At 37.0% G+C, this 24,773-nt stretch overlaps 6 protein-coding genes across 19 annotated transcripts in view; 4 read left to right on the top strand and 2 right to left on the bottom strand.

Moving 5' to 3' along the window:
- The window catches only part of LOC127068410 (uncharacterized), a 41,878-nt gene extending 34,160 nt beyond the window's left edge, over positions 1 to 7,718 (top strand). For all 3 annotated transcript variants that reach the window (XM_051004546.1, XM_051004547.1, XM_051004544.1), the window contains one exon: positions 59 to 7,718. In XM_051004546.1, the coding sequence (XP_050860503.1) occupies positions 59 to 254 (196 nt within the window). In that variant the 3' untranslated portion in view covers positions 255 to 7,718. The remainder of the gene's footprint in view (positions 1 to 58) is intronic.
- A 695-nt stretch (positions 7,719 to 8,413) lies between these two features.
- LOC127068433 (protein-tyrosine sulfotransferase) lies at positions 8,414 to 15,467 on the bottom strand. 3 transcript variants are annotated; one of them, XM_051004648.1, is made up of 8 exons: positions 15,318 to 15,467; positions 11,157 to 11,437; positions 10,930 to 11,063; positions 10,448 to 10,556; positions 10,117 to 10,311; positions 9,803 to 10,056; positions 9,474 to 9,671; positions 8,414 to 9,375 (listed from the first exon to the last, which is right to left on the bottom strand). In XM_051004648.1, the coding sequence occupies exons 2-8, from the start codon at positions 11,298 to 11,300 to the stop codon at positions 9,264 to 9,266; spliced, it is 1,146 nt and encodes a 381-aa protein (XP_050860605.1). In that variant the 5' UTR covers positions 11,301 to 11,437; positions 15,318 to 15,467; the 3' UTR covers positions 8,414 to 9,263. The 3 variants fall into 3 exon arrangements, with proteins under 3 accessions (XP_050860605.1, XP_050860608.1, XP_050860606.1); XM_051004651.1 differs by having other exon boundaries at positions 11,157 to 11,456; positions 15,318 to 15,455; XM_051004649.1 differs by lacking the exon at positions 15,318 to 15,467 and adding an exon at positions 11,930 to 12,074.
- A 324-nt stretch (positions 15,468 to 15,791) lies between these two features.
- On the top strand, positions 15,792 to 19,078 carry LOC127068442 (RNA exonuclease 4). 5 transcript variants are annotated; one of them, XM_051004672.1, is made up of 4 exons: positions 15,792 to 15,930; positions 16,186 to 16,496; positions 18,085 to 18,343; positions 18,425 to 19,078. In XM_051004672.1, the coding sequence occupies exons 3-4, from the start codon at positions 18,104 to 18,106 to the stop codon at positions 18,992 to 18,994; spliced, it is 810 nt and encodes a 269-aa protein (XP_050860629.1). In that variant the 5' UTR covers positions 15,792 to 15,930; positions 16,186 to 16,496; positions 18,085 to 18,103; the 3' UTR covers positions 18,995 to 19,078. The 5 variants fall into 5 exon arrangements, with proteins under 5 accessions (XP_050860629.1, XP_050860626.1, XP_050860627.1 ...); XM_051004669.1 differs by lacking the exons at positions 15,792 to 15,930; positions 16,186 to 16,496 and adding an exon at positions 17,118 to 17,241; XM_051004670.1 differs by lacking the exons at positions 15,792 to 15,930; positions 16,186 to 16,496 and adding an exon at positions 17,252 to 17,533.
- LOC127068479 (uncharacterized) lies at positions 16,475 to 17,101 on the top strand. The gene is made up of 2 exons (XM_051004738.1): positions 16,475 to 16,623; positions 16,747 to 17,101. The coding sequence occupies exons 1-2, from the start codon at positions 16,574 to 16,576 to the stop codon at positions 17,000 to 17,002; spliced, it is 306 nt and encodes a 101-aa protein (XP_050860695.1). The 5' UTR covers positions 16,475 to 16,573; the 3' UTR covers positions 17,003 to 17,101.
- A 151-nt stretch (positions 19,079 to 19,229) lies between the features above and the next one.
- Positions 19,230 to 22,617, top strand: LOC127068423 (flavin-containing monooxygenase 2-like). 5 transcript variants are annotated; one of them, XM_051004624.1, is made up of 8 exons: positions 19,230 to 19,844; positions 20,137 to 20,343; positions 20,449 to 20,587; positions 20,687 to 20,948; positions 21,011 to 21,114; positions 21,199 to 21,286; positions 21,350 to 21,513; positions 21,603 to 22,617. In XM_051004624.1, the coding sequence occupies exons 1-8, from the start codon at positions 19,591 to 19,593 to the stop codon at positions 21,909 to 21,911; spliced, it is 1,527 nt and encodes a 508-aa protein (XP_050860581.1). In that variant the 5' UTR covers positions 19,230 to 19,590; the 3' UTR covers positions 21,912 to 22,617. The 5 variants fall into 5 exon arrangements, with proteins under 5 accessions (XP_050860581.1, XP_050860582.1, XP_050860585.1 ...); XM_051004625.1 differs by having other exon boundaries at positions 19,702 to 19,844; positions 20,133 to 20,343; XM_051004628.1 differs by having other exon boundaries at positions 19,708 to 19,871.
- Positions 22,618 to 22,715: 98 nt separating this feature from the next.
- LOC127068461 (GTP-binding protein SAR1b) lies at positions 22,716 to 24,678 on the bottom strand. 2 transcript variants are annotated; one of them, XM_051004709.1, is made up of 6 exons: positions 24,519 to 24,678; positions 24,021 to 24,117; positions 23,826 to 23,945; positions 23,680 to 23,745; positions 23,338 to 23,573; positions 22,716 to 23,260 (listed from the first exon to the last, which is right to left on the bottom strand). In XM_051004709.1, exons 2-6 carry the CDS (start codon positions 24,061 to 24,063, stop codon positions 23,144 to 23,146), a joined length of 582 nt encoding a protein of 193 aa, XP_050860666.1. In that variant the 5' UTR covers positions 24,064 to 24,117; positions 24,519 to 24,678; the 3' UTR covers positions 22,716 to 23,143. The 2 variants fall into 2 exon arrangements, with proteins under 2 accessions (XP_050860666.1, XP_050860667.1); XM_051004710.1 differs by lacking the exon at positions 24,519 to 24,678 and adding an exon at positions 24,204 to 24,477.
- Positions 24,679 to 24,773: the final 95 nt, after the last annotated feature.

Genomic DNA, 24,773 nt, shown 5'->3' with positions numbered 1-24,773 from the left:
CTTTTATAAAATGTCATGGAAAATTCTTCCACGTGACCCTACTCGATCTCTTTCTTAGGTGCTCCCAGCCAAGTAAGTTTCTCGAATGCAAGAACGGTACAACGATACCCGTGTCGGCAATATTGGAGAACCAAGGTGGCGCGAGGGGTTCGGGTTTGCCACTTTGGGCAAACACGGCCGTCCTACTCGCCTTCCTCGTCATTTTCCGTACCCTCGGATACCTCGTTCTACGTTATTATCGCGTACCCAAATGAGACGGCCCAACAAAGGCGCACCTACTCTAGGCAGCATACTTTTCTACGTACTCACCCCGGTTAGACGACACGTCGTGAAAAAACCGCCATCGATTACGGCGATCCCGCGATTAGATTGCCCGTCGGTCGTTCAAGAAGGACCGTTTCAAAAATTTTCAGTTCTTCAAGAGACGAGAGAAGAATAGATAGATGATAGGCGCGAGGCTACGACTCTGGATAGCTAGTCATCTCTTTCTCTCTTTCATTCTCTCGAGGCCATCGCCATTTCGGGCCCTTTTGCCTATTCTCGACGATAAAAGAAAGAAAATGCTCCAATTTTTGGCACTAAGAGATTAGGCGTGTTATTTGCATTAGTTACTATATACATACATACATACATACATGCATACATATATATATACATACATATATATATGTGTGTACACACATATACATTGTATAATATATCTAGAAACTTTATACGCGTGCGACGAGCAAGGTGAGTCCAAAGGACAAGTGTGTAAAAGTCGAGAAAGAAAGAGAGAGAGGGAAAGAGAGAGATAATGAAAGAGTAGGGGGATACAAAAAAGGAAACTTTGCGTACGTCAGGGAACACTCGTCTTTTCTCCGTACCTTGTTTCTTTTCGTTGTTTGTTTTCTTTTTTTTTTTCTCTAGCGGCGAGAAGGGTATAATAAGAAGAAACACACGGCGTACGAAAGGCCGTAAAAACCGACTGATCGTCTGTGTACGAGCGATATAAAATTTTTCGCTCTAGTATGTGCGAGAGTGTGAACTTGAATGGATGTGCGCGCGTGCTTCTGGGTGAATGTCTCTACTCGCGTGGTTCGTAAAAGAATCAGTTGTTAATATTTTATTATTATTACTTTTATTATATTAATATTATTATATCATTATCATTATTATCATCGGCGTCGTCATTAACGAGTACAGGTTTATTTTTACTTTTTATTACCGCAATAATACGTTAATTGTTTATCGCATTACGATTATTTGCTACAAATACTATCATTGTTATCATCGTCATCGCCATCAACGTTTTCATTACTATTGGTAACGTCGATATCATATCATTACTGCTATTATTATTATTATTATTATTATTATTATTATTATTATTATTATTATTATTATTATTATTATTATTATCATTATTATTATCATTATTATTATTAATATTATTATTATTATTATTATTATTATTATTATTAATATTATTATTATCATTATTATAACTATTCTCATTACATACGTATATATATATATATATATTTATATATACATATATGCATGTGTATATATATGTGTGTGTACGTGTGCGTATATCTACACGTCTATGTATGCAACACGTACACGTCTTTTGCTGCGCAGAGTAACGCAATATCGACGTTACGAGACTTTCGCATTTTCGACGTGACAAAATCGTAGTCGAAGTGACGATTTTGTCGTGTAACTTTTATACCAAGAACTAGTGACGCGTGTTGTCGTCGATCCTTTCCATTACGCTTCATTTCTCACCCTTCCTTACCCTTTTCTTTTCATCACGAGGCACACGGTCGTGAAAAGACAGTGTTCGTCGTGTAATACAGATAGATAGATAATTGCAGCTATATTCGAAATATACAAGACTAGCACGATTGCGAAGGAACGTAAGGGAAGAAAAGCGCTAGATCGAGCGCGCGATTATAATGATAGGTATCGTGAACTGGACGAACTCGTAAAAAAGCTCGTGGGGAAAGAAACGTATGATCTTTGCGTTAGATGTTTGACGATTAAAGTGATATTAGCTTTACGATACGTTCGTACGAATACTTGCGTATTCGTTCGTCGATGAATGGAAAAAGAAAAAATAAACAAATAAAGAAAGAGATAGAGAGAAAAAAGATACATATACAAAATCGATGCATATCTATGCGCGAACGAGCAAATGATCGCACTATAGTTCTCGTTCGTTTTTAAAGTAGGGAGGACCATTTGTACCGGTGATTATGAAAATGATCCGGGTCGTGTAATCTCTCGTTTTCAGATGATTTCTGACCTTTTAGATAATATTATAATTAAAATGATATAAAAGAAAATATAAATGATAAATCGAATGTTGTATCGTAGTTGACACGACTCGGAGCATTCTTCTGATCACTAGCAGACTTTCCAAAAAAAAAGGGGAAAAAAACATACGACGTAGAAACTCGTCGCGTACTCTCGAGAGTTGACTTATCCGCACTTACGATATTAGCCGATAAAGAATCACGAGAAATTGTCCAGTACACGCAAATGCAATATCCACCACGTGTTCAATCGATTCTTTGTATGTATGTTGCGTGTGTGCGTGTCCGTGTATGAGTGTGAGCGCACGCGCGCGTTGCGTTTACGCGATGGAGAACATCGGTGCGTGTGCGAAAAAAGAGAGGACTCGTAGCCGAGAAAAGTAGGAGAATAGCGAGGAGGAGAGAGAGAGAGAGAGAGAGAGAGAGAGAGAGATAAAAAGATAGAAAGGGAATGGGATGCGTTAAGAAATATCTGGCTGTGCGTTGACCGTAGTATTTCTATCAATTTTCTAAAGAATTCCAAAGGAGGATTATAAAGGAGCAAAAAGGTGGGAAAGAGGAGATAAAACGCACATATATTTAATTGAGGGAAAGAAGCGTGTTTCGTGCTTACAATTAGAAGTAACGCTGAACGAGATGCACAAACAACATTGTTTTTTTTTTCTACATGTCGCTCTTCAACCGAATCCTTTTTTTTAAAAGGAACCATCATCGATCCGACGTAATACAGAGAGATTGCATCGAAGATCGGAGCGATCTCCCTCTCTTCGATCTTCTCTCATCTTCGATGCATTCCAATCTGACGCATACCCGTAAAAACGTGCGACCAATAATTCATCGACCTTTCGAGTCGCCTAGATGTTTTTTCAAAATTTTGATATCCTATATATTGTAATATATACGCTCTACACGACGACATTTGTATACGTTTTACAATACAGTCTTTTGCAGTCAAATACCGAGGAGCGATCGTTACAAGCATCGTTCTGATACGAACAATTCATAGTTTGCACGATGTCTTTCGTTTTTACTGAATCTGTATTTTCCAAACGATATCGTAGAAAAGAGCGCTACGGTCATATACGTATATATATATATATGTATGTATGTGTGTATGTATACATATGTCTGTGTATGTATGTATGTATATATATGTATGTATGTATGTATGTACGTATGTAGAAAAGTATGACAAACGTCATCGTCTATCGATTATATCGTTTTATTGCGGACCAGAAAGGATATCGGTGATCGAGCTCGACTCATGTTCATGATCTGCGCTTTTTTCTTAGTTTCTATAAAACGTAAAATCCAATGAAACTTAAATTACTCATAACGCTTATATATATATATATATATTTCGAAGAATAGTCATTAAAGAAGATAGAAATCGATAGAATTCATCCGTGATCTCGCGCTCTTACATCGCTTACGTTAATCGCGATAATTAACATTTTACGTTCTTTATTCCGCGATAAGGAACGTCCGTCGTCTTCACTCATATATATCTATTTTCATTTCATAATAGCTATGAATACGGTTTTTACAATGAGCACACACGTCTCATGCTTTTTGTACTATGCAAAAGATACGAAAGACTGACGTTTTTTACATAAATGTTACGAACAGAAAAAAACCACAGAAAAAAAAAAGTAAAAAAACAAAAAAAAAGAAAAATTGCGAAGAATTCTATCGACAAAAAAATAAACAAACTTTGGTCCTTTTACGTGTGGGATCCTTCCCAAGAGAAGATCTCTACCGAGAAAAAATAGCAAAAAATCTCGAATCTCGAACGAGAAAGAAACGACGAGGTAAAACAAAAAGAAAATATGCTTTCTCGCGTGCATACAGATACATGCCTATATATATATGTATATATGTATATATATATATATATATATATATATATATATATATATATATATATGACTCCCTTGATCGTCCTCGGACCTCTTAAACGCGAAAAGTGGACTGTTTCAAAGACCCTATCCACTCGTACGCACATTTTTTTACTATCCAGAGAAGGGAAAGGAATGTTTGTTATCGCGGAAAAAAAAAAGAAATGGAAAGGCTAAATGGCGACGTGAACAAAACTATTCCGCTTTACTAAAATAGTGCCTTTTTATCTAAGACTTTGTTGTTTGTGCCAATTCTCAACGCGACGGAGAGCGGGGGAGGAGAGAGAGAGAGAGAGAGAGAGATTTTATCGTGTTCGAGCGTCTTATTAAAGTACGACCAAAAGTTAAAGAAAAAATAAATAAATAAATAACTAAATAAATAAATAAATAAATAAATAAAAGAAAGAAGAAGGGAAAGAAAGTAAAAAGAAAGAAAGAGACGCGTAAAAAAATGCACGATCGGAACGAAGCATGGGAAAAGTAAGCGAACGTTTCGATGGGAAAGGAGTTGGAGAGAAAAGGAGAAATGCCAAAATGTGTTCCATAGGACGAATGTCGTTGAGAGTCCCCGATCAGTAGCTACTTGTGTATGGGAAAAACGAAAAAAAGGATAGCAAAAAGATGCAGGATAGTTGGTAATAGAAATTAACCGTGGTTATAAACGTCTCCAAGTGATACGTGTACAAGTACATAAAAAAAGAAAAAAGAAGCATTCTTTATTCGTACGTAATACATTCTCGTTAAGATCAACACATCGATATACATATGTACGACATAATTGCGCACCGAATACGATATCATTGACATGCATACATATACACATAGTGTGATCCTATATACGATTTAATGCGTATATAATGAATTTCATGATCTTGTCCACGACCCTGTAAAAGAAAAACTCGAATCGGATATCTATCCATAATCGTACAACAGCAGCAGCATCAGCAGCATCAACGTCACAACCACCATTACCACCACACCACCACTACCACCACCACCACCACCACCACCATCACCACTCCGTCGACACTCCATCGCACGTAATTTTGTATATACGTTATACATACACGCATCTATTTGTACATAACGATACGTTTAGAGCACTAACAAACGCGGACCCTGTTATTATAATTGATATTATAATTAACTGATAGTATTATTCCTGTTATCCAAGTAGTGGATATACGGTTTCGCAGTACTGCTACTTAGAAAAAAAAAGAAAAGAAAATCGTTATCTAGCGTTATTACTTGGATTTTTCCGATAGCATTTAATATCGGTCACTGATATATATATATATATATATATATATATATATATATATATATATGATATATATATACATATATATATAACATTAGTAAAAATTATCATTATTATTATTATTATTACTATAAATATTATATTCTAATCGTCATCTTCATCGCATTTTTAGTCATGGCGACACCGTCTATGACAAACTAAAATTAGTTTAAACTCCTTAATCGTTTCACACGATTACTTTTCTTTGCCCCGATAGGCAAAAGAAAGGGCAATCGTTGATAATTCTAATTTTGTTATCCTTCGAAAGAATAATCTCACGCATATCTCATTTCCTTTTTCCTCGTCCGAATCAATTTGAGCTGCATTCCTTCCCTTTTTATCCCCTGTCGTCCTTTGACACAGAGTGGCGTATATAATTTGATCTTGTATGAAATTTTTGCCCCACCCTGTATCATAGAAGATGACGAAGAAATTATTGCAATGGAAAAACCCTTCCGATAAATTTTCAAGCTCTACCTTCTCGCTCCTACCTCACTCCCTTTTTGCTCCCGTAAACTTGTGTACATGTATGTGTGCGATCACGCGTCCGCGTAGCGACAACATTCGAACGGAGAAGAGATAAGAATATAGTGCTTAATCGGTTTTATAAACCAACCGTAAAAGATCCGAAATGCTTTAGAAAAAATTGCAGGAATGTAATTATTATTAGAAATTTGCTCCGTTCGATCGATCGATCAAGGATCGTATCGATCAAGACCGATCCTCGTTCGACGAAGGTACCGACAAACGAATCGACGTGTTATCGTTAAGAACGGAAACCTGTTGATCGAAGAAAAAGATATATATATAACGTGATTCTTCCTCGAAGGTGTTAAAGCTTGAAAAAAAAAATAATAGAGAAAGATGGAAAAGGGTGGATGAGGAGGATGATGATGACGACGTATCGGCGATGCGTTGAAGCTAAAATAAAAGCAACCAGAGCGGAGAATGTATATAATAAAATTGGAGTCACTGGCTGTGCTGTATAATTGTTAATGGCAATGTGATATATATTATATATGCATATATATATAAATATATATCTCTATAGATCTACGACCGCGGCTATACATCCATATTCGTTCGAAGCATTGTTTCGTGATAGATCGTTTTAAAATTAATCGTAAAAAGATCGTTTCTTGGTAATAATTGTTGATATATATATTAACAAATTGTTTGATCTTTACGAATTGCTTCGATTCGAGCGATTACTTGGCATCGTCCAAAGACAGAAAAGAATGAAGGAGACAGACTAATCTCGCCTAATCGCCAATAGTACGTGCGTATGTGTGTACGTGTACATATAAAGACATATTTATAATAGCAACAGCTTCTGCGTTAAAGCCATTTTGCCGGAATCTCCATGTTCACGAATAAAGATTGCAAAGGAATAAGAAGGGAATTAGAGAAAAAAAAAAAGGTTAGAAGAAAGGGCACGACAGTGCTAAAGGCGATCTTTGCGAATATAAATCGTATCGAGTCGTGATGGAACGGGCATCTAAATAAATGCATTACCCACATGATAAAAATATGGTCGATGATAAAAAATAATATATCTAAAGAATTACTTTGAAGGAACGAAACGAAATAACAGGGAGAAAAGAGAAATACTAGTTGTGTATGCCGATACCTCGAGCCTGATCCAGATCGATCTCTTTGATCTCGCCGAGAGGAGGCACCGTCGTGCGATCGATCGATCTCTGAGAGATCTTCTCCGCTATACCGCACTGCCATTATCTTGATAACGTTTTTATAAAGCCGCACGAGTCTCGGCGAGTTCCAATAGGCGAGGAAAAAGAGACAAATCTCTTTTCGAATTTACGATTCATCCGAAATGGAATTCGAGCGAGACGCGCTCGAATCGGAGACGTAAAAAGAAACTCACGGAGAGAGAGAGCGAGAGAGAGAGAGAAAGTGAGAGTGAGAGAGTGAGAGAGAGAGAGAGAGAGAGAGAGAGAGAGAAAGAGAGAGAGGGAGGGAGAGAAAGAGAAAAAAAAAAGATAGATTTTCCGGAAAGACGAAGCTCCAGTGTCGAGTTTTTTTCGAAAAGAAAAGTTGCTGGCAACTTTGAAAAAGCGACGACGTAAGATTTGCTATTCCTTTCCATTATTACCTATGCTTCGTCGCGTCTCGGATGTTGTAATTCGCGAATAACGTAACGCATGTTACATCGTCTTTACGCACTGGAGTCGTCTTTGAAAAAAAAAAAAAAAATGAAAACAGGGAAAAAAAGATGAGAAAAAAAAGAAATTTTCTTTTCAACGCGCTTTGTCGTCGCGGTCGAAAAACTTGAGACATATTGCATGTCACGTTCGATAGAGAAGAACGATCGATTCGATTCGTTTTCCGGCCTTTAAAAAAGGTTTCAAGAAAGGGAGAAATTGGATGTATCTATGAATCGTAGACGATACGAGTCACCCTCTATAATAGACGCTTATTGGTGAAAGCATTTTTTTGTTATTTCGTTGAATTGAAAGAGAGAGAGAAAGAGAGAGAGAGAGAGAGAGAGAGAGAGAGAGAGAGAGAGAGAGAGAGAGAGAGAGAGAGAGAGAGAGAGAGAGAGAGAAAGCGAGTGCGTACAGAGAGAGCGAGTGCATGTTTGTGTGATATCTAAGACGATAAACGCTCATCCTTCAACAACTACATATATGCAATATAAAAATGAGTATATATATATATACAGAACAAAGCTGCGAGAACCATTTGTCCTAGTCCTAGTATTCGAACTCATCACCATAATTTATAACCGATTTTAATTTAAAATTAATAAAATGATGTTATATATAATATCTATCATGTCCAGCCTCTTTCACTAATCGTTCTTCATATAATCTTACATAAATGAATGCTATCTTTATAAATCATAAAGATATTAGCTAAAGGAATGGGTGGTGGACGGAAAAGAAAATCTAGAGTTATATGTAATATTAAAATAATTTAATCGCATAATTTGTTGGACACTAACATTCCAAACAAGACTAAATTAATGTTCACATTTCAATGAGTCGTCCGTGTAATATAATATATATATATATATGATACATTTCTCTTTGCAAATGATCCTGTTTAACTGAAAAACGAAGAATATAAAACATTGCCGTACTCTTTAGCCCGCATTCGTACAAGAGAATATTTCACAGTCTTCGACCCGATCAATGTTCTCTTTCAAATTGATAAAAAAAAAAACGAAAAATCGATACCGTGAGATTCAGGACGGGGATACGAAAGCTCTTTTTTCACATTTTTAACGTGTCACACGTAAAGTAGAAGAAATAGATATCAGAAATAGAGATTGATCATTGCTTAAATTTGTTCTCTTATTTTTCTTTCTTTTTTGTTTCCTCAAATAGTTTGCATTTCCATAATGGAAGGACTTTGACTCGTTAATACTTTTTAAACGACACGACCCAGTCGAACACGATTGATATATAAAATTAACAATAAAAAATAAAGTTGATTGAATTATTTCTAAACATTAGATATCATAATGCTTGGTAAACGTAGTTCATTTTTCTTTTCAAAGGAGGTCGCGAGAATTTAGTGAATTCCGCGGATTCGATTTTCCCTAGTTGGCGAATATGCGCATCTCCAGGCGCACTGCGCGGGAGTTGCGAAGAGGAAAGAAGATAGAAATATAGAATGAGAGAAAGAGAAAATGGGACGAGCCGCATCGTTTGCGTGTACGTTTGCATTTCCGTTAGACTATGACGGTAAATCGTACGGATTGGGATAAAGCGTTCCTAAAGAAGGTTGCTCGATCCTTGGTCACGCATTTGGGCCATTGGTAGAATCATCTTCGTTACTCAGTCCAATTGGTTTTACTCGTAGATCGAATTGCCGAGCTTTCGCCGCCCAAACTTCCCCGTCAGCGAGTACCCTGAGAGAGACAGAGAGAGAGAGAGAGAGGATTTAACGATCGAAATGTTTAAATAAATGTACAAGGACACCGAAACAATTGAACGTAATAATACGTACCGTCTAGTATTGTCGCTAACTAGACTGTCAGGAGCACCGTAGACAGGTGGATTGGCATAAGGATCATAACCGAGAACCGAGAGCATCGGTGCAATGTCTGGCATTTCCCTGACAACGTCCTCCGGAATGTTGCCCACCCATTTGGTCAAAGCTTCTAGATTAACCGGCTTTATTATCTGATCCGACGATCTCTCGACCCTGCACGATCAAAAAAAAAAAAAAAAAAAAAAGAAAAAAAGTAAAACGGTAAATGGAATTAGCAAATCGTATTGGAATTTTATAGAAAATCAAACTAGTTTTCTCTTTTTTTTTTCAAAACTAGTACTAACTTGCTCAGAGGCACCCCGCCAGGTTTGTTGATAAATTCCTCGTGATGCATCACCGATTCGTTCCAAGGCACGTCCAAAAAGTTTAAGATCTTCTTCATCCATTGTCTCGGATGCAGTACCAGCTGTTCGTATGGTACCATTAAACATCTTTCTGGTCCGACCTCCCGACATTGTCCATACATCGCGGAAATAGCGTGATTCCATCTAATCAATGATTGACGGTAAGACGTCAGATCGAAGCCCGTAATGGTGACCTAGAAAAAGAGAACGTTGCGAGGTCATCGAAGAGAAGGAATTCATAGAGATTCCTTTACCTTTCTCGATATGATGGAATGAACGGTGGCACGACCGTCTCGTACCATGAAAATGAATTTGGCATTAGGGAAAAGCTCGAGCATGTAGGAACCCATTTTCAATGTTAAAGGATCTTTGTTGCATAATCTAGGAGCCGGTTCCGCGTGTCGAGCTATTATCTCCAAGCAAAACGCCGCTATCGCGCTGTCTATCACCTAGAAAATAGTTCCCCCTTGTAAACGAGCCGTAATGATATATTGAATAATCTCGTTCCAACGTCGACTAAACGTACTAAATATATATAGTTTAATTCGTTATTACAGGGGTATAATATCACCAGTAGATACTTACATCCTTGGAGATACCAGCTTCCGTCAGTCGCAAATTTTCTCTTTCGGATTTGGACCAGTGCATTTTCATTTGCAGAATCCGCGGTATAACCCTGGTCTCTTGACCGCACCTAATAATTCGAATAAACTCTATCGGACGATGTCGTTGATCGGCGAGCATTAGATACGCACGATTGGAGACGAAAATCGATTTACAAGCCGTCGGACGGAGAAGGGTGGATAAATTAGAAGGGGATACAACGCGTTTAGCATGCCACGTTTTTTACCTTATACGACTAACGATCTTGCCTTGAAACTTGTGTTCTTTTTTCAAGAAAATCAAAGAATAAATAAACAAAGAGAGAAAACTAATTCGATCCGATCCTACATAAGTCCCTTATACAAACTTATCCGATTTACTCGGAGTTATTCGATCGAGAGCGTCGAAAGATTTATAGGGAAAAGCGACGGAGAAAATTATTGCTAACGACCGACTACACTCACCTCACGTCGGGATGCGCATCGAGCATGGCGCGCATCAAGGTCGTGCCTGATCTCGGCACGCCTCCGATGAAAATAAGCGGCATGTATCGATCGTAGGTGTAGGTTTTATGGTCGAATGGTCCAATGACGTATTTCTGAAAGCAAACGTTAGAAACATATGCGATACTTGGCTCGTTGCGTTCTCTCTACTCTATCTATCTCTTTCCCTCTCTCTCTCTCTCTCTCACCTCTTTCGCTAGCATCGTGATGGCAGGTCCGTTCTTATCGGTGCCACAAATGATACCCAGCTGATAGAGAGCGAAAACGAAGAGCAGCGCTACGAAGCAGAGAATGGGCCCTTTTCGGCCGGCACGACTCGACAGCAACGACATGCCGCCTTTTCCTGCCGCCCTTTCTTGCCCCCTCCTCCCTTCTCTATCCACAAGCGAAGAAGAAGCTTCGCTCTGCTACTCGCTGCCCTCCAGCTGCCCTCCTGCTGCCTGGAATAGCTCTTACTAGCTCATCGCACCTGCGGGAAGAAAGCTTTCCTATATACAAAGAAAACAAATCGAATGTTCTATATCCAAAGAAAAAGAAAAAGAAAAAAAAACGAGAGAGAAAAAAAGAAAACGAAGGAAAGAGCCAATTTGTAGATCGTTTGGAGTAAGTAAGTACATAAATTCATCGTCATCCAATACCTGGCTCGGATGTGAGAAGCTTATGATAGATCGAAAGAAAAATAGAGACGAAGCGAAGAGAATAGGAGGATAAAGGTAAATGGATGGGCGGGCCGATGGTTCATGAAACGCGATCAACAACAATTGGGACGCGCTAGCGAGGAAGAACAAAGAGCGAGCAAGAGAGAGAGAGAGGCAGAGGAAGGAAAGAGGAAAGAAAGAAGGGCGAGAAAGGATCAAAGGAGGAGGTCAAAGGACGGTGAAAGCCTCGTCCCGGTTCGTATCCGTTTCCCAACGATATGACTTTCAGGAAAAGAGCTTTCTATTTCGCGTCTGTCTCTAACCTTTGACCTCTTCTCGTGCGAAAGCTACGCCCCTCCTGCGTCCTCTTCGCTCTTCATTCCTCTCCTGGACCAGTTCATCGCTCCTCCCTCACCACCCTTGGCCCTTCCTACGACGAGAGACGAGGACAATCGGCGCATATTGCTCTAGCCTCGGGCAAGACACGTCGTCCTTCCTACTCGTTCTCTACGATTTTTTCTTTTTTTTTTTTTTTATTCATTTTCTTTTGTCTCTTTTTTTCTTCTTTTCTTTTCTTTTCTCTTCTCTGCTTTTCTCTTTTTTTTTGTTTTTTATTTTCGTTCCTTCCTTTTGCTTCCTCCCATTCTCCCTTCGTTCTTCTTATTTCACGTATCTCTACGTGTCACGCGTCCCATTTATCTTGTCCATCCGTCTCTGATTTACTCAGATTTTCAATAAAACAGCTGTTGTGCTATATCGTCCTAAGATATTTCAGAACTATCGTAAAATCAATTTGATTCGACTACACGTCGATTCCATTTCCGTTCCAATTTACAAAAGTATCGTCGTCAGGCAGGTACGGAAAAAGAAAGAGAGAGGGAGAGAGGACCGACAGATCGATATTTACGATAGCACTTACTCCCTTGGCACCCAGACATATTGTTGCCTTTCGTTTCTGATTAAAGTACGAGTGCGCTCGCTTCCATGAATCGCGCGCCATTCTCGAGCGTTCCCGTTTCTGCGCATCGTGTTTATTATTAGAGAAGAAGCTTTCATAGACCTCGCAGAGATTCTCCTCGATATCGACGACCGATGTTCGTTCCCGTTCGTTGTCCTCTATGTTCGTCGTAAAGGGAACGCCAATGTCGTCCTCGATTTGTACTCGAGTTGCACTCGAATTATACGATTCAGCTATCCAATTGTAAGTCTAATGGCGATAAGACTCCAATAGTATCAATTTCTTGGGGATCTAATTACGACCCTTCTGGGAATCTAACTTCCACGATATATACATACACACAAACACACACATCTATATATGAGAGCTAGTTAGAGAGCGGAAAAGCATGGTCTTGATAAAAGTACGACGAGGTAGCTTATCGATCTTCCCAGTAAAATTGAATTAAGCTCCCGGAGGAAAAATAAGGACCGGAAAAAAAGGAAACAAGAGAGCAGGGTGGGCGAGTGAGAGTGAGAGAGAGAGAGATAGGTCGGTTTGGCGGCTGAGTAAGTCGTTCTTTAGAGAGCAACCAACCGAGAAGAGAAGCAAGACGAGAAGCAAAACGAGTAGAAGCAGATAGAACACAGGAGGGAAGAGATGCCAGAGAGACGAGGCTTAACCGACGGATTTACCCCGTTAGCGATGAGACCTCTAATAAGATCGACACCGGAATTTTCATTAACCACTTTGTTATTTTCTCACCGTGATCCAGTCCTATTTCCTAAATTTCCTAAGAGAAAATAATTTGTCCGTTTTTCCTTGAATGATTTCGATGACGGCAAGCAAAGAAGCAACTATTCATTTTCGTTACGTTATTTCCGCAAGAGAAACAACGTTTAAATTACAACATACATAATGGCCGCAGAAAAATTCGCTGAAAGAGCCAAATCATAAAATAACCAACGCGCAACCTACATTAAATATCACTTTGGAAAGAAAAGCGTGGGAATGTTTGTTGGCCGTTGAACGTAATTTTGTGGCGAATTCGTGGAGAATGGGTCGCGTGACGAGTATAGCTACATCATTTGATATCACGCGAGATATACACGCTCTCGGACGAGATCCATTTACGAGACGCACGCAACACACAAGTTAAACGATCTATGTATGAATCTTTATACGTATTATAAACGTTCGTTTATTCGAATTATCAGCTTGGATCGGCCTTCGAACCTATTAGCGTGTTCGTTCTAAACAGACACGGAGTTTGCATACGATCGAGTTAGTAATTTAATCCGAATAAATTGCTGAATAAACGCAAGTAACGATTGGTACGAATGTTTAGGGAAAAGTAAAAAAAGAAAAAGAAGACAAATACGATTTTGCATCATTCGGTTAACTTTCTATCGGCTAATTCTCTCGATTCAGCATCGAAAAGCTTTGAACGTCGCTAACGATTCGATCGAACTCGATCGGATGAGTAACCGCGAAGTGAAATGGAATTCTAAGAGAAGGCAAAGGCTCGTCGACTCTATCGATTCGATCCATACATGCATACATACGTGCATGCGGTGGACGCGCATGGCTGTACTTACGGTCCATCGGAAACCATTGGACGCTTTCGATTAACATGTATGTACTTGACACGACGCGACGTCCTTATCAAATTTACAACGACACGTGTCCCCAAAGGCTAAAGGAACAAAAGGGCTAATCGAATCGTTCGAACGTGATCGAACGTTGATATTCGAACGATCGAACGAATCTTTTGACGGGAATCGACTTTTTCTCTCGTACAAAGAAAAGGAGAGAAATAAAAATAAATAAATAAATAGATAAAAGAATAGAAGAATAAAAGATAAAAAGAAGAAGAAACTTGTTAAAAGATCTACGTACGTAGATCGCCTGCGTTTTCCGAGTCGAACTGAAACTGCAACGTTGTGCAATCCGACACGTTCCATTGGAATACGGCAAACGACACGAATATATATGGTGCATGCGTGTTATGTAGATTATGAACGGGGAAAAAAGAAGCATGTAGATTAGGCGAGGAAAAACGGTGCTCGTGCATGCGTGCTTGGCGATCTCGAATTCCTCGGACGTTCGTTCCGAAGAAAATAACGAAAAAGTGATTATCGCGATGTCGTGAAGAATTCGGATGAACTAGTCCCGTGCTCGTTGACACGTTACATCTTGATCGAGGATAATTATTATTTGAAGAAAGAATCTCGGCATGAGAAAGAAAGATATATATATATATACATAGAGAGAGAGAGAGAGAGAGAGAGAGCTAGAGTAGGCAGGTAGTCGCAAATAATGCTAACGCTGAATTCTGAATCCGAGAAGCATTAGCGGTAGTTTGCGTTACGTCATGAATCGAGGTTAAACGCGCACGCGACTTGTGAATACAGGAGGGCGGGCGGCATGGTCATCGACGCATCAGGTGTCAGTCACCTCTTTCTCGTGAGATCTCTGTATTTGTGCGTGTGTATGTAAGTGCGCGCGCGTTTGCGTGAGTACGGATGCAAGAGTGTGCGTGCGTGCGCGCGTTCGCGTGCGACGGTAGTAGAAAAGAGAGGGAAAGAGAGGGACTATCGTCGTCTGTACACGTGTGCGCAAGCACGTCTTTGCGCGCGCTCGCTATATCGAGGAACGGTCGAAGAGGATAAGAGGAGAAAGAAGAGACGAAGAAGAGGGATAGAGAAGAAAAGGGATAGGCGAAGAGACTGCTGTCATCGCCTAACTTGGAAGAAACCAAACCGTTCACTTACTCGTTTTTCCACGACGAAGATGCTCCTTCCGTCGTCGCGCCTATTCCTCTGGCCTTTCACTCCTCTTTCCCTCTTCTTCTTTGTCGATCTTCCCTTCTTTCCACCTCCTTTTTCTCCTCCACCTACTCCTCCATCTCCTCCCTCTCGTTATTATCGTTCTTCTTTTTCTTTCGACGAGAATCAGATTCGTTCGCTCGCTCGCTCGCTCGCTCGCTCCCTCCCTCGCTCGTTACTCACGCATGCATGCATGCACGCATGCACGCGCGCGCGCGCACATACACACCGCAGCCACACGCCGCACGCACGCACGCACACTCACGCCCCCACTGATAAAAACAACACCCTCGTATATGAATCGAACAGCGAGACTAATTATGATCTTTTTTATATCTGACGAGCCGCCTTTCCACTCATCCACTAGCGTCGACCCAAGTGCGCCGACGACTGCACACTACCGAACACTGCGAGATCTACCACGAGCAAAACTCCAGCGCACGATTCACGCGAATCAGCTGCTCTCTCGATTCTAGCGCCGTACCTACTTGTGCTCTTTTTGTCAATCGACGCGACACCTGTGCCATCTATTACGATACAACAAGGTGCATTTTTAAAGGTAAATTTAAACCTTTTCTGACGGGGGATATCAAACATCTTGTATTTCGTTTACACTTTTACTTCCGAGAACCGCGCTCGTAATTATTTGATAACGCGATTGATTTTCACCCTTGTCCGATGTAAAAAAAACCTCGTCGAACACTTTTATAGAAGACGTCGCGTTACTTTTAAACGAATAGCAACGTGGCAGCACGATTGCAACAGAGCCGTAGTCGATTCGAGCCAAACGACGTTTAAATCTTGCCGCTTATAGTATCGTCCACGAGGTGTCGCTAGTAACGTCCGATATCGCCTTCTCATTGGCTCCTTTGGTTCAGCCAATAAGACGACATGCTTCCTACTCCTATGAATGACGACTCGTCGTACACTGGCCAATTGAATGGAACGTACGTTACTCGGGATTCGTAGTATTGTACGCGAAGCTGTGATTGGTTCCTCGTTCATTGAAGTTTACCATTCTATATATCGATAGTATCTACCGAATGAAAGATCATTCTTCGGTTGTGATTTTGAGGTGGCGTCATCGTCGTCGGGGTTATAGTAACTTTGATTCCTATCAAGTCGGTGAGTACATAACCTTATTTTGGTAGAACGAAGTATTTTCAAATAGATTTCGTTATTGATAAGTTGTGGCCATAATTATGAGACTCGGCACAGTTTTATTGAAAGAAATACCTTATCGATTCAGAGGGTGAGTTATATTATTTTTGTTTATGGATTATCCGTAAATGTACTATTTTGATTGATACCCTATTTTGATTGTAACGAAAAATATTTTACTTTGATGCATTTATTTGTTGTTTCTTTATTACAGGAAGTATCGTATAGTAAAGAAACCAAGTTTTGAAGATTTGTTAAAATTAAGACATGACTTTGAAAGAGAAGAACGAAACATGTTGATTTTAAGACATCCCTATTTAACGAGTCAACAATCTCGTGGTCACATGAATCATATAGAAAAGCCAACTTTAAGTAAAATATATGGCAAACTAAAAGACGAAAAGTTTTCTAAATCTATAACAATTGCGGATAGATTAAGTCACTTAAAAGTATCAGAAGCTTGGGATTGAGGCGTATACTTGCTTATAAAATGTATCAAATGTTTATTCTGTGCTGTATATATCATAGTATTGTGTAATTATTAAATATCTTGTATGATTTAAAATGTATATGTGAAATTTTATATTTGTATCATGCATATATTTATATATATGTATGATATGTGTATATATATTTATCAGTCCATCTTTATGCTTCTATTACATTGCAGACAACATTTAAAATTGAAATACTTCCGATTTAAATCGATGTAAGTTAAAGATAAATCTTTGTTACATATTCACAGGTAATAGAACCAGAACATTGAATCACGTTTTAAATGTTTTTTCATTTTCTTTCCGAATGAAAGTTCCTTATTGAATCTAAGTTGCATTTCATCCATGGTTATCTATTTTCTATATAAATATATCTATATATATCGTTTGTATAAATTTAACCTTTATTCATGTATCGATAGAAGACGCACAGAGTTGACCTTACGAAATGATCCTTTCCATCCTTACTTTAGTGATTCTCGTATTTATTTATGCGTTATTGAAAAGGTAATTTAAGTTATTGCGAAGCTATAAACGTCTTACGATTGAAAACTATTACTAACTTTTAACGTAATTAATATCGTATAGAGCCATTTTAATTTAGATCATTTTTCATTGTCTAGTGAAGGGAAATAATGTTATAAGTAGGTCTTACATCTTGAGCTTGTATTCTATGTTCCAGTAAACTGAAAATTTGTATTAATCTCGATTTGATCAGCTTACGTCAACGTAAATATCGTTTAATTATATTTTTATATATTTATTTTTATTTATTTATGTGAATGGTATATGTTTGTTTTATGACTGAGTAAAATACTACACAAGTTTCTTTCTAACATTCGAGAAAAATTAATTTATTTACAGTTTTATAACTAGCAACATTTGTGAAAAATATATATTATTTAGTCAATTTGGATTAGCAAGGCTTCGGTTGTACTCGTTCGTTTTTTTTTTCTTTTTTGTATAATTTCATACGTGTTACTTATAGGTTAGGGGAATGAGATAGTTATCCAAACGAATTTATATTAGTTAATTGTATTAATTAATGATGATTCAAGGAAAAACCAGAATCAAAATATGGGAGATCGGGATATGCTGTGTGGAAAAAACAAATCTATGGAGAAAATACAAGAAGAAATTACAACTTGTAAAAAACCGGTTACTAGACGTTCTGCGTCTGGTTGTAATTGGAAGGCATATAAAGATATAATACATACAGAAGAATCAAGTTATGATAAAAAGAAGAATAATTCGACAAAGAAATTTTCCAATAAATCTCAAAAATTCAAAAAATCAAATCTTTCTCTGCTTGAAATGGTATTTTTTTTTTTATAAATTTATGTAAAGTTACTGATTTCATAGTTATCTTGGAAAATAATTTGATTTTCATTCTTATAGGGCAATACAATGAAGGAGGAGAAGAAATACGATTGTACTATACCAGAGAATAACAAAAAAATAACAAAACTGATTGCAATAGATTGTGAAATGGTTGGAATTGGCGATGGGAGTGAAAGTATGATTGCTAGGGTATCTATCGTAAATAAATTTGGTTATTGCTTGTATGATAAATATGTTAAGCCGAGAGAGAAAGTGCAAGATTATAGAACAGCCGTCAGTGGTATTTATCCGCATCATTTAAAGAATGGAGAAGAATTTTCTGTTGTACAAAAAGAAGTAGCAGATATATTAAAAGGACGAATTCTAGTTGGTCACGCTTTAAAGAATGATTTAGCTGTACTATTCTTATCACATCCATGGAGAAGTTTAAGGGATACATCTAGATATAAACCTTTTAGACAAATTACAAAAGCAAATACTCCTAGTCTAAAAAGATTAGCGTCAGAGCTACTAGGAATAGAAATACAAGTAGGTGAACATAATTCAGTTGAAGATGCAAGAGCAGCTATGCAATTGTATATGCTATATAGAACTAAATGGGAATCCGAAATTTACTCGAGAAGATAAAACAAAATATATTTATCGTTTTATGGAAAGATGATTATGACCCTCCATTTGAATGTATTTTTAATATACATAATTCAAAACGTGCATTTATTTTTATCGATAACAGATTTATAAAAATAAAAAATGCGATAGAATATGCGATATCGTATATGTTTCTATATATTTTTTTATTGTAGAATTTAATCTACGGGTAATACCATCCAGTGTTACTTTGTTATCAAAGTAAAAAGAATTTATTATTTGTGAGTGAAATAATACCAAATTAGCTGAATGTAATTATTGTTAAAAAATATTAATAAAATGCACACTTTTTTATTCTCTGTATAAATCGTGTGTGTACATATATATTATTTATAAATTGGATGAAGAAGCTATGTTGAATCTTTGTGATTTTTTGTAAAAGTTAGAAAAAACGAAATTCTAATAAGGTACGCACTGTTTTAAATGATAGAGAAGAAAAGAAAAGTTGATAAAGAACTCATAATTCAAATCAGTAACAGTACGAACGTAATATTAGACATATATACAAGATCGAAGGTCAGAGTTGCGATTACTACTGATTATTGTATCAAAAATACTCTACCGTTTTCTCTTTTATGGTAAACACGTCGACCTCGTTATCAATATCAGTCTTTATACGATATACCTCCACTTTCTGCTCGACTATTCTTAATAGATCGTCCTCCCATTGCTTATTCTGTCTTGGACTTCGATACGTGCATCAAGTGTTTCTCGAGTTTCGAACTTTATCTTTTTATGCTTTTTCGTTATACTATAAACAATATCTTTTGTGTATATTTATATATATATATATACATTCTTTGCTCTTTGGCGCTTTATTTCACTGCTGGTGAGTAATGTGCAAGTTAGGAAAAAGGTAAATATTTGCCTTTCATCTCTGCATCTATATATATATAATCTACCTTTCACATTTCTAATCAGTTCTATGTTCGATACTCTATCGTGTAAATGATCAATCGAGTGATTATCAACGTATCTGCAATTCGTAACTCAATTTTAATTACTTAATTTTAATCTTAATTTATAAATAGGAAGATCGTATTAATAAAAGTTCAATATTTTTTTTTTTTTATAATCATTATAATACATAGTATTACGATTTAAAATTCTTGAACAGCTAGGCTCGTTCCAAAGATGAAATTTGCGGTGATCGGTGCTGGAGCAGCAGGTTTAGCGGCTCTGAGACATTTCACTTCCAGTACTTACAAAGATGAAATCGTATGCTACGAGAAAACAGAAGAAATCGGTGGCACTTGGGTTTATAGAGAAGAAACTGGTTTGGATCGGTACAATTTACCGATTCATACCAGCATGTACAAAAGTTTGAGGTAATATGAAAAACAATCATAAAGATTCGAAATTTGTTTTATGATAAAAAAAAAAAAAAATGTATAAGATCGATATATCAATTTGATCGAAATGCTATAATTTAGGACAAATTTACCGAAAGAAGTGATGGGTTTTCCTGATTTCCCGATACCAGATCGACCAGAGAGTTACTTAACGCGCAATGAAATACTTAATTTTCTTAATTCCTATTGCGATCATTTTAAATTGAGACAATACATTCGCGTAAGTGTGTTCATTTGAAATTGATCCATCGATAACGTAGAAGAACGCAGAGAAATTTGAAAGAACGTAAAGACGTGAGATTTTCGGATTATTTTTTAGTTTCTTCATCATGTTGAATACGTAGAACCAATCTCGGAGAATCATAAATGGTCGGTTAAGGTCAGAGATTTAAAGGAGAACGTTGTTAAAACTGAGACATTCGATGCGATTATGGTTTGCAATGGTCATTATTTCGAACCCTTTACTCCGAATTTAAAAGGTCAGAACGTTTTTCAAGGAGATCAACTGCACAGCCATGATTACAGAGTACCGACTATCTTTAAAGATAAAACTGTCGTTGTCCTTGGTGCAGGTCCTTCCGGTAAAATAACATAAAATTTTGTTACGATGTGTTAATTAGTATCTAATTATAATTTTTCAAAGGTATGGATTTAGCTCTCGAAATATCGACGAATGCAAAACGTGTAATTTTAAGTCATCATTTAAAAGAGACGATACTGACAAAATTTCCCGATAATGTGATTCAGGTAATTTTTAAATAATATCTAAGAGTGATCGACGATATTCAACGTGTTTCATTAAAATATTTTCTAATCTCTTTTTAACGTTAGAAAACAGACGTCGTAGAGTTAACCGAACACGATGCAGTTTTTCGAGACGGCAGTAAGGAAACGATCGACGTTATATTCTATTGTACAGGTAATCAATATTAAACGTCAAATGAACAACTAATTCCTATCATTTCCAAATCCGTTGTTATAGGATACAAATACAGTTTTCCTTTTCTTTCGGAAAAATGCGGTATTCGTGTGGATTCGAATATGGTAACACCGCTTTGGAAACATCTTGTGTCTATAGAAAATCCTACTCTCGCAATTGTCGGATTACCATTTTATGTTTGCGCCTTTAGTATGTTCGATCTGCAGGTACGTCATTGTTATTGATTACGTATATAGAATAATTCCTGATGAAAGATTAAAAATATATTTTTTCTGTTATATTCGTATAACAAAAGATACGATTTCTTTCGCGGTTTTGGCATGGAGAAAAAACGTTTCCTGAAAAAGCAATGATGTTACAAGAAGAGTCGGAAGAATTGGAAAGACGTATTAAAAATGGATTGAGTAAAAGACACTTTCACATGATGGGAATGGAACAAGGCCAATATTACGATGATTTGGCAAATACAGCTGGGATAACTCGACTCCCTCCGGTATTAGTGAAGTTGCATAACGAGAGTAGTAAGCGTTTTTTGGATGATTTGGTACATTATCGAGAAGATAGGTATAGAATCATCGACGATTATAACTACGTGCAACTCTGAAGATATACTTTATAAAAGAAAGAGACAGATAAGCGATGGAGTGACATATTCATAGATAAAAGCATATGATGCAATAAAGATTTGTTAAAAAAGAATGAAAAACTTTATGGCGAAGGTTTATATAGGTATGAACTATACGTTATAAACAATATGTTTTATTTGTGTAAAATGAAGACGAAAACATTATAAGTACTTATAACTATATAGTACCGATACATAAAAAATGTTTTGTCATATCAATGCTTTTGATTTTGAACTATGAAAGAGTTACAAGATATTGATAAGTCCGTTTGATTAAAAAGAAATCGCGTGAAATTTTATGCGGTAGCTATCCCATTACCTATAAACAATTAAAATTAAAAATTAATGCTTAAACGCGTAAGTATGATTCTATATCGACGATTTGAGATAAACTAACTATATTTGATAGCAACCAAAAAGCTCTGAAATAGCAGTGTTACGTATGTACAATGACAAAAAAAAAGATAATATTAAATAATATCCTGCGCATTTGCGTTTATTTGAGAATTCACAGCACGCGATAATGTATCAAGTACATTTTCTGCTTTTCAAATGATTATATCTTGATTAAAACACGAGATTAAAACTAAGGGGATGTCTTTTACTAAATAGAAAAAAAATAACAGGGATCAGAGAAGCACTTTAAAGATAAATACGAAGAAACAATAAAGAGAATAAAAGAGAATAGACTGCCCGATTATTTAAAAATTATTTTCATAGAAAACTCATAGAAAGTAATTCTAGTAAATCAAAACATCATAGTGTCACAATAGAACAAAGGAATTTGGCAAACACTTGCAATTAGAATCTTTATTACTTTTATTTATCAAAATGTTCAGATTGATGTTCAGCATGTCCGTAGATCTAGTATTAATTGGAGAATGATAATTGAAGAAATTTGTATGGAACTAAACATTGCTTGCAAACGTAAAATAAGAATGTACGTCACCATACGATATTATCATATCAAAGAAATCAGTCCTATCGCGCTTGCTCGTTACGTTAAGTTTCCAAGAATATTCGTCTTTTCTTATGTGCACTGTCTTGGATCTGTTACTGCAGTTTGTAGTATTAAACATATTCCTTTCCCACTGTTCAATACGTGTGAGGATAATGTCCTATCGTTTTAATACCGTTATCCACAATGAAACAGAGGAAAGGGAAATGAGTTAAACTGCTAGGAATCAGAGTGTTTCGATTATTATGTGCATTCAGTCGATATACTGAGCGAGCCAACGGAAGCCCTCGCCGTAACCTTGCTTTTTTAACACCGAGCACATAAATAATTCCAATGGACGGCCGGGTATTTCACTACGTGCGATTTTTGCCTAAAAATAATAATTTTTTATCAACGATGCCAAATATAAATAATATCTACGTTTGTTCGTCGGAATTATAATTATACCTTGCCCGTTGTTTGGCCATAAAGATTAAAGAAATTTCTAAGCTCATCTTCTGATGCTGCATCTGGCCTATCAATCTTGTTACCCAAAACAAGAACTGGACAAGCACTGAGTTGTTCGTCGCTCAACAATGCGTCGAGCTCTGCTCTTGATTCCGATAATCTAGATCTATCACTTGCATCTACGAGAAATACTATGGCATCTACCGCTGGAAAATAATCTTTCCATACTCTGCGTGCTGTACAAACGACAATTTGTTAATTATTTCTTTTGGTTGGACAAATTCTGCATAAGAAAACAAAGTCAATTATGTTTATTAATTTTCAAACTAGAAAGACACGTGCCTTGAGTGTGACCTCCTAAATCAAAAGTGGTGAACCTCATATTGCCGATAGACAGCTCTTCGGATGCTGAAAAATAATGAAAATTATTTACAAAAATAAATTTTAATTGTAATTATAATCAGATTAATAACTGTAATATTAATTACTTGGATGCAATGTAGGCACATGTTGAGCTAGGCGATCGTCTTTCAGCATGTGTAACAATGTAGTTTTGCCTGCATTATCCAAACCAAGAAACAGCAGTTTGCCACTTTTCTTCCATAGCCCTAAAAAATTAATAAGCGTTATGAATAAAACTATTGCCACAAGAAAAAGAGTATATTTTATTAAAATTTACTTACCGAGATAACTTAAAACTCCTGAGAACCAATCCCACAGAAACATATTTGTATACAAGAGTTGGTGCTACTTACACTATGCTCTAAGTAATGAATGACACTGCAACAAAGGAAGATAACGAGTCAATTCTCCGTGTAAATAATCGACGTAGTATGACGCTAGATGACTTTTGAACGTATTGCAACCTTGAATAAAGAACGAGATTCAAGTCGATCGAATTTCGACGTGATCTCGTCTTGGAAAAAAATTGCACCTCTTGAAATGAATTATCATAGAATTAAAGAAAAAAGATCAAGAGAATGTTCTTTATTACTAAGCTCAGACGGAGATGGAACATTTACTATACGATAGAGTAGATGTACGATTAATTGAAGCCTGTGATGATACAAGACACTCTTGATCTTTATCCCTTACACACCACTGTTTTATAACGAAACAATAGATATGTTAGAAAGTCGTTTGTGTAACACTAATTTATGAAATCTATCAACTCGACGTACCCAATGTGAAAAAGAGTAAAGGGTGAACGTCGAAGACAGTGAAAAATGCTTTTCCTCTCACTGAAAACGCAGCTCGATCGAGCCTAGTTGGCTGGCAGTTGGCACTGGTGACGTCTACTTCCGGTAGCCATCTTTATTCGAATAATGCTGTCTCATAAGCGCGGTTCTTAAGGTCAGTTATTCTAATTTTATTCGCTTATCGAATCTTAATTTAGTAATATGCTTTGTATTACGTTCTCATTATTATATTTACGT

Source organism: Vespula vulgaris, chromosome 13 (assembly GCF_905475345.1).
Source record: "Vespula vulgaris chromosome 13, iyVesVulg1.1, whole genome shotgun sequence".
Classification (NCBI taxonomy): Eukaryota; Metazoa; Arthropoda; class Insecta; order Hymenoptera; family Vespidae; genus Vespula; species Vespula vulgaris.
Note: the sequence above shows the minus strand (reverse complement) of the source record. Positions and strands in the feature narration are given on the sequence as shown.